Genomic DNA, 14630 nt, shown 5'->3' with positions numbered 1-14630 from the left:
ATCATTTTTTGTGAGCGCTGTGTACGCCTGTCATCTGTATGTTCTTCTGCTTCTTTGTTTCTCATTGTATACGGCATATTAATTTGGTTGTCAACCTTGAACATGCAATTGGTGTACCTTTCCAATAAATAAATAAATAAATAAATAACCCACACACTCCTTCCTCTGTCCATGAGCTAAACCGTCTATAATCAATTCTAATTATAGGATAGATAAAACTCGAAACATCTTTGTTAACTCGCGGCGTTAAACTTACATGTGTATTAATGAAAAGTATTTTATAACCTCATAGAAATCAAATTATTCACACAGAGAATTAAAATTAAACACACTCATGCATCCGTTCACCTCTCACCGCTAAATATCATCACTTCACTTGACCTTGGGGAAGTTTCGAACACTGAATGTTCACTTACAGAAATAAAACGATGCCCCGAATCTACAAAGGTCAATTTACTATGAATCATCCTTTACTTTCGTAGAGTAGGCAGAAGTAAATGTCCTTTCAAAATTACATCTTATCATCGATAAGCAAAGGCTGTCTTTTTTAAACGAAAACTTTCCTCGTGCATTACTATTCACTGCACAATGATCTTCGTAAAAAGCGTATGTAGCTTAACACAAGTTAGCTAGCAACAAGATATATCTGCAAAGTAAAAGAGACGTTATATTGTGAGTAAATAATACGATTATTGCTTGAACACTTTTAGTACTCATCATGCATCACCATGTGAAGCTCTTAAGACTTTTCTATCTTGCATCGTGAGATGTATAATGATGTGACATAAATAGTGTCGATGAACTTCTATGCAATTATACTACGTCTAACAATCGTATTGTAGATAGAAATCCAACTATTTTAAAAGAGATTCGCATTCGTTTAAAGGTCACTTTTAGGAATCTTGCAACCTTGACCCAAAACTACAAACTTTGACTCTAGCTGCAATAAACATTTTCACTTATTCATTTAAAAAAAAAGTTAAATAAGCAGCGTATTTAAATATTTTCCATTTGACATATAATTTTCATATACAATCTAAAATTTTACTCTACTAGTAATATCTGATCACAACTAACTTGTAAATGATTTAAAGAGAAAATTAAATATTATACCTCGTATAAGTTAAAATTCCATACACACTTTTTCATCTATCGGTATATCAAAGATCGTTCCGTTCTACGTAGAACGGAACCGGACGTCCGTCATGATATACTATCGATCGATGCAAATTACCATTGAAATTGAATAAGCCAAATAAGTGTTTATCATTTTAAATACATTTTAGGTAATATTACCTTATTTAATCTTGCATTATGAACAATACTGCTATTAACGTTATACAACCCATCTTCGCTAATAACACGTATGCTGGTTATACTAAATCGCTGAAGGGGCGTTCTTATTTGGTTCGTTATTTGATCAGCGTTAGCGCCATCTATCGTATAGAAGAAATCATTAAAAGGCATAGACAAGTTTGGTATTGCAATTTGGTAGTAATTTTTGGTAGAATTACAATACCTGCTTGGCAACATAAACTGTGACAGTCAAATCAAAAGATACGTGACGGCAGAAGTGTTTCGTGTGTGTGTCGCAATTTTTTCTAAATACGATGAATATTAGCGGGTGTTAGGCTTGATTTCTATTTATAAATAATTATTTGTACATATTTAAGTAAAATGTTGTAAAGTGTTTTAAAATCTATCAAAGGAAATCTAAACAAAGTCGTCAAAATGGCCAAGTAAGTAACACAAATGCAATGTCGTTTCTGAAATTGATTCACATTAATTATGCTTTCGAAATAAAATTTATTTCGACTTCTTTTTATTATGTTCTCAATATTTAAAATGTATAATAAACGTTTTGGCTAGTGAGCATTAGAATACTGAATTAACAATTCAAGTTAATTATTTTTCTACAGATTCTTCATACGCCCAAAACATGTTGTGGAATTTAAAAACTACTTTAATTTACTAATTTATGACAATTAAAAAAAACTGCTATCAAATTAAATAAAAAATGCTTAGAATTTATACCTATTTGTATGTTTTTGGCATAATTTATGTACTTAAGAATGTAGAGTATTACTAAATAATATTAAAATGGGTTACTTATTATTAAATAATATAAATGCAAAAGTTTCGATGGATGTTTGTTAGAGTTTGTAGCATAAACGGCTTAACAGATTTAGATGAAATTTGGTGTAAATATAGAGAATAGTCTGTACACATAGGCTACTCACTTTAGTTTCTTTAATTCCACGAAGAAGTCGAGGTTGAAAGCTGATGTTAATATGAAAGAAGTAGCGCCCGGAATAAACCAGTGTATATTTGTTCTAGGGAAATGATGATAGTATTTGTGTATGACACACAATGCTGTGTGTCGGAGGAGGATGACCCTGCAGAAGCTGTGCTCTACTTTCATCCAGGCTGGGTGTCTGACACTCAGAGACATGCATTAGCAGGACAGGTATTAATACTTTTAGATCTTATTGACATATTTGTTTATTGAGAAAGTTAATTTTACCCTTTGACGGTCATAAGGAGTTTCTATGGTAGGAAATATGTTCCCTCTACTAGTTCAATTCTATTCTCTATTGCATGCTCTTCATGCATACAACCTATTTCATTACTGTAATTATATACAATAATTTATTTTTGGTAGTATTTGAAATAATAAACAATAAAGAGTTTTTTTACTAATAACAAAAATCTAATTTTATTTTTTATGAAAAGCACTGAAAAACAATATGGTAGTGAAATATCGCCTCTAACTTTCAAAGGATTAATAAGGATTTCTAGTAAAAATACTGACAAAACATAACTATTTATAGCAGATTTTAAATTTTCATTAGATTATATTAGATATTTTATATAGAAAGGTGCAAAATGTTTGTTCATCCTTTGAATCAATAATGAATTCATTATCTTATCAGATTAAACAACAACTCACATTAAAATAAATCACAGCCATTTATATGCTTTCATTGCCAATAAGTTTTCAACCATTTTAGATATAGCAAATGTTAATATTAAAATGTATGTTAAATTATTAGAATGTGGATTTTATAGAATTTGTGATGTAGGTGGTTGGGGCTGCACATTGCGTTAAGAGCCTCTTCTCCCAACCAGTCTCTATCACACTGCAAAGTGGGAAGTTTATCCTAAGAGAGTATGGCAGATATGTTCTGGTGAGTTATCTAATGTTTAATATTTGTTGTTCGTCTGTTATCAAATATCATATTATATAAATAAATAAAAAACGTTAATATTGTCTACATTTTCGATTAAGTTCGCACGTAGATTCCATTAGTCTCAAGGTTTTTATCACAAATACACCGATAAGTTATTGAAAAATGTTATATTTGTTAGGTAAAAATGTTTAAATTCTTGGAACTCTACTAATGTAATATGAAAATCATTACTACGATACAGTAATTAATTTTCTAATTTAAGGGAATAAATACCATTTATGTATGTACGAGCTTTCGCCCGCATCTCCGTCCATGTAGAATTAAAAAAGCATCCTATGTGGTCTTCCAGACTGTCCTCGGATCTATCCCAAATTTCATCCAGACTTCCTCTTTGGCTACAAATTCTAACAAACATCCTATCCATCCAAATTTCGTATTTATAATATGAGTATTTTTATTCTCATATCTTTAATTTCTTATTTTTATATATAAAACATTTTACAAGATTTGATATAAAAATAAATAAAAAATATTTGATAAAAAATAGAACACCACCGGCTGCGGAATCCGATGACTAAAGCAACCAGTGGTCAGGGCTGCAGACAGGAACCTCCTCACTATGCGTGCGGTTTCTTAAATAAACGCCTTTTGAATCGGGCCCTTAATTCAACTGTCTAGCTAAAACCAAAAAAAAAAAAACTTAATTCAACTGTCTCTATCTATTAGTATGATTATTATATTATTTACAAAACGAAAATAAAAATGAAAAAATGATTTATTTAAAATCCAACAATCATGTATACATGGAGGTAGAAAAATGTAGTTTATGGATACAATAGAATTTTTATACGTTGTGATCAGTGCCCTCGTACTAGCCGCAGCCTGTATCGTGAGGGTAACAAATCAGTTAACATTCATACATATATTTACGAGCCATTTATTTAAAAAATGCAGTTCTAATTTATACAGAAACAAAAATAATTACGATAAAACCGTACATCCAATAGTTGACCGCTAAGTAACATTGGCACATTCCCAACCCACGCTACGTTATTCGATTACAACTGGAATGTTAAGTACTTAAGTAGATGGATCCGAACTCGTAGATACCGGATTGTATCGTGCTAATATTTTATATTGAATATACATTTTACCAAAATGAATCTAGGGTGCTACGGAACCTTTTACATTAATATATATTTTTAATTCTGTTACTTTGGACGAACTTTATTAAATGGTAGAAGGGGGACGAATACGTACTAAGACGCTTTGAATTTAACCGTGGAAGTCCGCAGTTTTTGCTTCTTTCTTTGATGTCGGTCGCCCGCAAGCGTGGTGTTGCCACAGCATGACACAATTTTATTTAATCTATTTTCTACTATTATTGGTAGCTTTGGTAGTTTATTTATTGATTATTATTTACTAAGTCAACTATTTGATAAATTTTACATTTTAAATAATAGGCTTCTTTCGGATATTGGACCAAATAACTGGACGGCATCTCACTATTGTAAATGTGAAAGTTTAGATAAATGGATTTTAAAGTTTAAAGCCTAAACTTAACGAATTTTGATGAAATTTGGCATAGTTTGGAAAAACACATAGGCTGTTATTTTTTTAATCGTGGCTCAGACGTAGTCGCTGGAAAAAGCTAGTCATTCATTCTATCGTCAAAAATAATTTCGGCTACTCATATCTCCTTTAATTAGTCATCGAATGTTCTTCAAGTATATTTAAATAATTTAATTACCGTACGTTAGCAACCGGATTCCGATCACCGGTTTTAATTTCGAATAGATCTCAATTTTAATGTCGCCTGTGCAAATAATTCATACAGTTTCTATCTACATTGAATAAAACATTCACCCATTTATAAGGAACAAAGCTCTTCTGTTGTCGACAATTTTGTTACCCGTTCTTAATAAAGTCGCAACATAATTGGCCTACGGGAGACATCATTAAAACAGACGTAGCATTGTCTCGGCTTACGCTAATTGTAGGAAATTATTCTGCAAACAACGGAAAGACTCGGTTACTTAAATTAGTATTACGATGAAAATTTATTTGTACCTTTATTACTATAATCGGTTTTAGATCAATAACGATTCAATTCTTTCATCATTTTTGTAAATAATGTCAAAATTCCATTCGGGTTCTAAGTTTTTTTTACCCCACATGTACCCCTTTTGTTAAGTAATAAAAAGTAAACTTTACTTTTAGGCTATAGGTAGTGATCGTAATATCCCAGACTGGGTACTAAAGAACCGTGCGAGACTGCTCACCTCCATGATCAAAGTATACCACGGCGATATGCACACTATCGCCGAACAGATGGAGGACCCGAAAAGACTTGCGGAGAAACTCTACCAGATATTCGAAACTTACTTACCCGTGCTTCAGTATGGATGTCATATATTCCAACGTGTACCAATGCTTAGTCTGCCGAAGGTAAGTTTATTGGTTGTTTATAAATTTTAGAAAACCCTAATAATATACAGTAGAACCTCGATAACTCAAACCTCGGTAACTTAAAAACCTCTATAACTTCAAAAAATAGTACATTCCCTTCCTATCAGAGCCCAAAACCTCTATAACATAGACCCATGATAACTTAAAACCTCTATAACTTAAAATATTTTGTGTTTCCCTTGGATATTGATTTTAGTATATATAAGGACTTAGGGTCGGTTTACACAGACCAAAGAGAAGAGCAGATTGTTGCCGCGAAAATGTAACGTTATTGTAACATGGTTTTATTGTACTTTACACGTCTTATTTGCGCTTGTTCTTAATAAGAAAAGACGCGGAAAATATAAATAAAACCTGTTTTAAAACAAACTTTATATTTAATTAAAAAATCTGTTTTGGAAGTTCCGTATGAACAGACCCTTATACGTTTGACAACAGCGCGTCGCACTGTGTACCACTGTTTGCTATAACCACTCTCTTGTGTCCGAGCTATAAATATTTCCATTGGACAGTATTACTCATATGTACGAATGAAGTTACTTTGAATAAAAATTAAACTTTTTTTAAACATTTTTAAAAGCTAATTTACCCAAAATTAATTATGTGTTCCTTTGTGTAATACTGTCATATAAATTCCTTTATCGTCCTAATTACGAAGCTCGTTTGCCTCAGTGCGTTCTTTTCTTTTTAAAAAGCAAAGAACTGGAATAATTTGCCTGCACTAATGATTCCATTTGAATAGAAGGCTGATTGTACATGCGAGAAAAAAAGTGTTAGCATTTGCTTCGCTTGTTCTATATCAGGGAATGCACGGAAAATCTTTTTTTTATTTGCAAAGTTTTATTCTGTGCCATTAATTATTAAATCGTGTGTATAACGATTTAAGTTCTATTTTTGGTCTTTGATTTAGGGTAACGGTCGCCTTTAGCGAAGTTCTATCTTTGAGTATGTTTAAATAGATTTAACCCTTATGTGAGTAACAAATAAAACACTTTTATTAGAATGACGAGGTACTCGCGTACCTTCAAACAGTTTAGACGTAATGTAAACAATCAAGGTCTGTTTTAACGTGACCCACACTTTAAATGTTATTATATTATTTAAGCTAAACAGACGATATAAGATGCTTTAAGCGGGGGAGGGGTGGAGTGCGGTACATGGCAGTACGCGTGTAGCAACGAAGTTATCAAATAAAACCGCTTTAACGACTACGGTAGCCACTTGCACGATAACCGGCGCTATGTAAACAAACACATCTCACGTTTATCATTCGCATTGATAACAATGTTGAATGTTGCACCTTTATTTAGCTGGGATAGTCATAACAAATTGAATCTTAAAGGTCGGTTTCCACTGCATTCTGTACAGTATATTGTTATCAGCGCTTTAGGAAGGGAAATGTCCTCTTTATGTGCGTCTCCTCCGTCAATGAAGGGTAGGCAACGCATCTGCAATTGCGGATGTTTATGGGCAGCGGTCGCTTGCTCGTTTGCCACCTTATAATATAAAAAAAAAAAACAAAATATGTTCTTGTACCGGCAGTAAATTCAGATTCCATAAATCTCGTATCTTGTCATTTTTCCTGTTTTTAAATTAATGGATAACTGCTGCCATTAAACATTTCAAAACTGCAATTATCTTTAAAAATGCATCAACGTTCGATGTTTGATTTATTAATATTTTCAGAGCGCTAGTTCCGTGTACATGGAATCAATGCAAGTCCTCGAGCATTGCAGCAAAAGTGTCGGCGTGCTCGGCGGAATCGTACTCTACAATAACAAGTAATATTACATTTATTCTGAACTAGCTTTCGCCCGCGACTCCGTTCGCGTGGAATCAAAAAAGAAGTAAGTAGCCTATGTGTTCTTCAAGACTATCCTCTACATTGACGCCTAATTTCATCGAGATCCGTTCAGCCGTTTAGGATACAAACATCCATCCATTTCACATTTGTAATGTTAGTAAGATGTATAAATGTGTTTGGTTAGAATCATCGCAACCCAACTGCCACCGAGTCTGACCTCCTACTTGACGGTAGTAGACCCTTATCGAATAAAGTCTCCCGCGGAGACAGTGCAGACGGAGACGCCGCTGCCGCTCGGCGCTCAGCTGCTCGTCGTGTACGTCGCCAGGAAGACGTACGACACGCTGAAGAAACACGCCGATAAAATGCAAGACTTCTATCAAAATGGAGAGGAAATGATCGCAAAGTTTAAAAAGGTAAGAGGAGGTACAGTTGCACTTTTAAAAAAATTGTCTTGTTCATTGCAACGAGACAAATTTCGCTTCTTTCTACAAATAACTAATCAGATAGTAGTGAATGCAGACAAAGGGAAAATAATAAAAAATAACAAGCTGTGTTCACTAACGGACTTTTTTTTGTACAGACACATTTATAAGCTGCGTTGTATCGTTTTTGTTCAGTCTCGTTTCAAAATGCTCAAACGATTTTAGCTTTTAAGGCGGAAATCGCCAGTTTCCTCGACTGTATTTCAAAATTTTAATTCATTGATTCTGAACACTACAATTTACTTTATATTTGAACTCTTTTCTCAGATGCAAGAAGCAGAACGTGAAAAACAAAGGGAATTTCCACAGGGTGGTATGAAAAGAGACAAGTCTTTACTATTCACAGCCGTCCCCGAAGAGGATCATACTATGATATCGCCACCTAACAAGGAGAATACATCCGAAAACAGAAAACCCAGCATGCCAGATGTAGTGCCGTTTACCAACAAACCTCGTCCCAGACCTACCAAACTGTCTCTCAGCTTCAAAACACAGAAATCCCTCGACGAAGACGCGATGGAAAACGAAACGAAGTTCACAGGACAAACTAGTGTATGTTCTACTCCGATGGTAGAATACAAGAGACTTCACGGCAACATGTTATCAATATGCCAAAATCCAGATAATCAAACGCAAGAGAAATCACCCGATGTTGAACCAGATGTTTTAAAGAACATAGAGAATAGTGCCAAATTAAAAATTGAAAGTGAGAAGAGAGATAATAAAATGCTTTTGGATATCAACTGCATCGCTGATCACTTCATAAATAAGCCAGAACCGATAAGAAAATTGGCTAGTGTTATGGACATTCAGGAAACATTTAGAAAGATCTCCAACAGAGCGACGTCCAAGTTTAAATTAAAACGATCTCAGAATGAAGACGACTCGCCCGCGGAGGAGGCGAGGAGCCCCAGCACGCTCACTATAAACGATCCCTTGTTCCCCGTATTCCGGAACGATGGTGTTGCCATATCGGAATCGCTTTTCAACCAGTATCTCGAGCAGTATTATTCAAGAATGAATCAGGAATCTAAAGAGGAGAATATGTTTAATTTCAACATCAAACTAGGAGAACAGGAGAAGTTTGAAGACTTCGATTCCGATATGACAAAATCGCCTCAGCGAACTCCCAAAAAAATAGTAAAAGACAGTAAAGCAGTACCTAGCGATCAGTCTAGGCGAAAAGCTTTATCTCTACCTCTAAAATCTTTAACGGAGAGTGAAACAGCGATAGAGTCGGAGGCGGTTAGTTTTAAGAAGAAATTAACTGGAGTCCAATTAACTCCGTTGATGGAGAAGTTGAGTCACTTAGCGTTCACATCGGATAAGTCTAGCGGGTACAGCAGCAGGGTAATGACTCCCTTAGAAATAAGAGAATTTCTGACTCCAGCTGGGGAGCGTCAAGTCAACTTCTCTGACAGGTAAGATACTCTGGTAATTCAAGGTCATACAACTTGTTAATGCTGACTTTGACTGAGATGACGGATGATAGAGGTATTTGGAGGACGAAAACCCGGTACGTCGACCCTACGGGAGTAGGATATGGCAGAGGAGATGATGTTGGAATTTGTAAAGGCTTTTGTTCTATGACTTGTTTGTCGAATGTTTCAGAAGTAAGAGTCAGCGTGAGGAGTCGGAAGGTGACGGTGAGGGTGAGTCTGATGATGAGCTGGACGCGCTGCCGGAGTTCGGTAGTGCGGCAGTGAAGTGCGCGCTGTTTGTAAGCGGTTTGCACAACATGGCGCTGCTCGCGCTCATAGACCTTGCCGCAGCTGATAATGCGGATACTATTAATAATCTGGTCAGTACCAATTTAAACTATTTCGTACAATTTACGCGCCTAATTAGTTAACTGTTTTCACAAACAATAACAATCTATACTAACATCATAAAAACATTTGTTTTATGTACGATGTCCGTAATGACGGCATATTTTTGGACATATTTTTATTTGAAAAGCTACTACATTTGCGAAATTATTCGACTAAGGAACAAAAACTACAAGCCAATAGCAGTACAGAAGCAAGTTTTCCATGGTAACGGTATTTGTTATCCAATGTGAAAGGTCTTCGTTGTCATTTGTGCATTTGAATTTTGACATTTACAATTGAAAATTTCACAAACATAAAGACCTAGCGTTTAAGCGCGACTCCATCCGCCTATGTGTGCTTCCAGGCTATCCTCTACAACTGTACCAAATTTCATCGAAATCCGTTCATCCGTTTAGGCTACAAACTCTAACAAACATCCATCCATCGATCTATCCGCCTAAACTTTCGCATTTATATTAGTATGATAAAATTAGTCATAATTTCGTATGGATGAAGCCACAAAGAAACCGTTAATTCTTAAATGAATTGTAATTAATATTTTGTCCGTAGTGGGAAACGTCTCTGAACGCGCTGGGTCCTATAGAGCAGAGGTGCATGGAGCCGCTGCCGGGCGCGGCCGAGAGCAGCGACTACAGCCACCTCATGCTGGACCCCGACTGGGGCTCCGTGCGCAAGGGCGGGCCCTGGGCCGCCATGGACATCGCCACCATGGGACTCATACATAACGAATTTGCAGAAGACCCCGAAATCTCTGAATATATCCTGAGGTATGTTTTGTTTATTGATGACCTTTGATTTTATTTATAACAATACCAACCCTAATTTTACAACATCATTATTACCAAATTGTTATGGTAATAGATTTTCTTTAATTCCTGCTATTGTAGCTCTTTGCAGCGACCTTGTTGCCTTTTTAGTTATATCTTTTTATTTAGTAGTAGTAATAGAATTTTCAACATGGCCGCCAAGATTTTGACATTTGTCGCTGCTCTTACTTAATATCGACTTAAAGGTTGTTTGTCGCCCCTTTTTGCCTTCTTAAGGGGGCTTAAGTTTATGAGACTATAATTCGCAGATCTGTGGTGCAATTTGTCTATCGTTCTTCATAGTTTGTGTAATTTGTCCAGGAGCGAGGAAAGCGTGGTGGTGGGCGCGTCGTGCGGCGGCGGGCAGCTGTACTACCAGGAGGCTGGCGCGCGGCCGCCAGGCCCGCCGCCGCCCTCCGACGCCTTCGCCGCCGCCCCGCTGCGCGCGCGCCGCCGTCTGCACCGCGACCACTGCGCACTGCTCATCTAGACTACGGACCACCGCTGCGCAATACTCAGATAGACCTCGGACCACCGCTGCGCACTATTCAGATGGACCACCGCTGCGCACTACTCAGATAGACCACGGACCACCGCTGCGCACTACTCAGATAGACCACGGACCACCACTGCGCACTACTCATCTAGACCATGAACCACCACTGCGCACTACTCATATAGACCACGGACCACCACTGCGCACTACTCATATAGACCACGGACCACCACTGCGCACTAATGTAGACCACAGACCGCAATTCTGACTCTCACTATAAAACCTGGTTCACATTGGCCAAAACAGTTGAACAGTAGCACTCAAAACCTGGATCGCTGTTCAACTGGCATAATCTAAACTTACTGGTGGCAGTGAATCACTGAATCAGTGAATATTGGCCAAATGTGAACTAGTCATAAAGGCGGGAATACACATGCCAGTACCTTTACTTGGATACAAGTTACTGACATGACGATAATGTCATGAAAGTTATGGTTTTGGTCGATTAGGGCTACGAAACTAGTCACTGACACGTAATGTTTCGTGAACTGGCATGTAAACAGCTAACTCTACGTACATGAATCGGTTTTTAAATTGAAAACGTATGGAGTCTCGAAAAATGAAGTCTTAAATTTATATAGTATCCCGATGTCATAAGCGAAAATTATGTTTTTTAGTCTGGTATACAACGTATAATCGAATTCCTTATTTACTACGTAAAAGACAATTACCATATTGCTGCCATCGCAACGAATTTTTTATATTTAAATTTATACTGATATTATTCATAAAAAACACGATCGGCAAAATTTTCACATTAATACATTCTACGTTTTACTTTGTTTGTCTAGGAATACAAGACTGATTTCAAAACGTATTCACACTGCGCATATTGGAAACTTCATTTGCGCGTTATATTTGTATTATATGAAAAATTCTGTACCATTCCAATGCCGCCCCTCCATGCAAATGTTCCGTCAAAAATTAGTACCGAAAAACTCGTATATGCCAGCAACTAGATGCCTTTTATTCTCAATACTCTAGTGATTTTTAGATTTAAAACGGCGGTTTACTTAGGTCCCCTAAGGGCGAATTTTTTGGTATTTTCTATCTACTTATCTTTAGTAATCTTAATAGAATATAGTATAGTATTGGATTTAGCGTAAAACCTTAGGTTCTTATACGATGTAGAACCGATTTAGATTGTAAACAATGTCTTAAGGAAGGCATCCGATGCGTTTTTTATTCTCCTATTATAATCCGATATTCGGTAGTAAAGTTCAATTTATTATTAAAAATTACTTAACTGTCTCCTTTAGCAATTTTTTTACTGTTAGTGCGGCCATCTTGGCCATAGACAACATTTAGCCATAGTCCAACATATTAGTATTCTAGAATTATAGTTCAATATGCTCTTAGTACAATAGGAATTCAATCCTTTCCAATATCTGCCTCAGTTCTTGCTAACATTGTTCGTAAATCAAAATCATAATTAATCTATAGTCATTTACATGTCCAACACATATCTTCACGTTGTCCTTAAAAATAGTATTTATTTATTACTTAAGGTTACTTGAGATTCTCCCTATAACGCTCCTCTTGCACAGCCTCATTGTTCTTGATTATTTTTGAGGATTTTTACTCTTCAAGCAAGTCATTTCCTTGAATTCGATGTACAGTTAACGTCAGATAGTAAACAGGATATTGTCAAGGAGACGGCCTGTCCAATGCAATTATTTTTAACGTTCAAGACGGGAACAATCTCAAACATCTGGCGCTTACTGTACAAACAATTCCAACCCAAAACTTATAAAAACACATCTTGGTGTTGCTATTTAAAAAAAAACCGTTATAACCGGGTATTTCAAACAATTTTTTTGTGAATCTTGAAGTACAATTTTAGGTTAACTATAAAAATTAAGTTTTGGGTTGGAATGACATGTTAAAAGGGTACTTGTAAAATTCAATTCATACGCTCACTGACCTTGCCATTAGCTCGTAAGTACTTTGGCCACACCGTAGGTTGATATTCGCTAGTCTGCTCAATCTTGCCATCCGATTATAGCGTATAAAACAAAGTTGTATAATTATTTTAAGATAAAACGATATGTTTTAAGCTAGAGACCTTCCAATCGCCATATTGCTGCTTATCACAGCAATCATTTTAATAATATTTTGACATTCACTTACCTAAAGTTTGCATTAATTGATAATCTTCAAATTGTCCACACCAAGCTAAAAAGCTTGCTATTTCTTTGTTTACCTAGTATTTTGTCAATCTTGTTAACATTTTTAGAGTAAATAAGCCAGCTCTAGACCACGATCCCACCTGATATGGTACACGCTAGCTCAGAAACGAATCTTTACAATTTTCTTTTCAAATGACTGAAATATGCAGCTGGATTTATCAATGTAACAAATCTATGCTTCTCAGTATGAAAAAAAATACTTCATGAAAACAAAGTTTGTAGTCTAATAGTATATTGTTTTGAAATGCATTAACACATTAATATTCACTTATCCAATAACTGGCTTCGAAAAACTAGGCACAGTGGCTTATTCTACTTATCAAAGCAGAATGTGTGTCCCATTTGTTAATACTAGTCGACATTGAAGATTTCCTAAGCCACCTTCGAACATCCGTGATCGAAAATGGAAAGTATTTACTTGGTATATTTTTGTATTTTTTATTAAGATTGTGATAGTATAGACCGAGAAATATATCTGACCCGGTGTGTATAAGTCAAACTAAATTTTGTCAAAGAACTGTCTTGTCATTTTTAAATGAGTAACATTTTCTGGCAGAACTGACCGCGAGTCAGATATCCTCGTCGGTCTATATGCAAACACGACGTCATAGTACACGTCTTGCAAATGTTTGTGCAATGTTATTTTAATTTTATATTTGTTATTTCAGTATTATGTTGCATTTCCAAACAATGCTGAAAATGTTGAACATTCCATTTTTTATAGAAGTTGAACGAATGTACAAAATCAATTAATCTCGGAACGCGTCCAAATCAATATACAATTTATAAATGTGGTTTTTATACTCCGTCTTGCCTATATTATTTTGTTACCTATTTTTTTGTTATGACCCATACAATAGTTATGTACTATGTTAGTAAATAGGACACGGTAATGTGGAAGCTATTTTTAATTATACATAAATATTGTTAATAATTTTAATAAAAACCCTATAGTGGAATGCGTTTTTTTTCTACTCCTAAATATACATGAGGAAAAATAATGAAATATTACCATCAATAAATAATGAGACTATTTAAATACACAAAGTTACTATACGTATATTCCATTTGACCAATCTTAACCCCATAACCGATGTCATAAAAATGTATAATTAGCTAATAAAATAAATATATATACGTTCTATATATAATAATAATTTAAAAACCTGCTACACCAAAAACCTTTCAACTTTCAAGAGGCGGGCATGTTATTTGCCGATACCCAAGTAATAGACGAATGGGAGAGAGAAGGGATATATTTTGGATGAGAACGGGAAGAGAACGAATGAAGAAACATC

At 35.5% G+C, this 14630-nt stretch overlaps 1 protein-coding gene across 1 annotated transcript; it reads left to right on the top strand.

Annotated features, from left to right (window-relative positions):
* Positions 1 to 1556: 1556 nt before the first annotated feature.
* LOC106108854 lies at positions 1557 to 14291 on the top strand. The gene is made up of 10 exons (XM_013290144.1): positions 1557 to 1739; positions 2338 to 2467; positions 3084 to 3188; positions 5412 to 5639; positions 7347 to 7441; positions 7649 to 7880; positions 8217 to 9370; positions 9561 to 9750; positions 10331 to 10548; positions 10909 to 14291. The coding sequence occupies exons 1-10, from the start codon at positions 1732 to 1734 to the stop codon at positions 11075 to 11077; spliced, it is 2529 nt and encodes an 842-aa protein (XP_013145598.1). The 5' UTR covers positions 1557 to 1731; the 3' UTR covers positions 11078 to 14291.
* Positions 14292 to 14630: the final 339 nt, after the last annotated feature.

Source organism: Papilio polytes, unplaced genomic scaffold (assembly GCF_000836215.1).
Source record: "Papilio polytes unplaced genomic scaffold, Ppol_1.0 DF821400.1, whole genome shotgun sequence".
NCBI classification, from domain to species: domain Eukaryota; kingdom Metazoa; phylum Arthropoda; class Insecta; order Lepidoptera; family Papilionidae; genus Papilio; species Papilio polytes.
Note: the sequence above shows the minus strand (reverse complement) of the source record. Positions and strands in the feature narration are given on the sequence as shown.

What these genes read in the sequence shown, in the direction of transcription:
- LOC106108854 (XM_013290144.1), top strand. An exon ending in CAATGCTTAGTCTGCCGAAG is followed by an intron (nt 5,640 to 7,346) that starts GTAAGTTTATTG and finishes TAATATTTTCAG; the next exon opens with AGCGCTAGTTCCGTGTACAT. An exon ending in CGGATACTATTAATAATCTG is followed by an intron (nt 9,751 to 10,330) that starts GTCAGTACCAAT and finishes TTTTGTCCGTAG; the next exon opens with TGGGAAACGTCTCTGAACGC.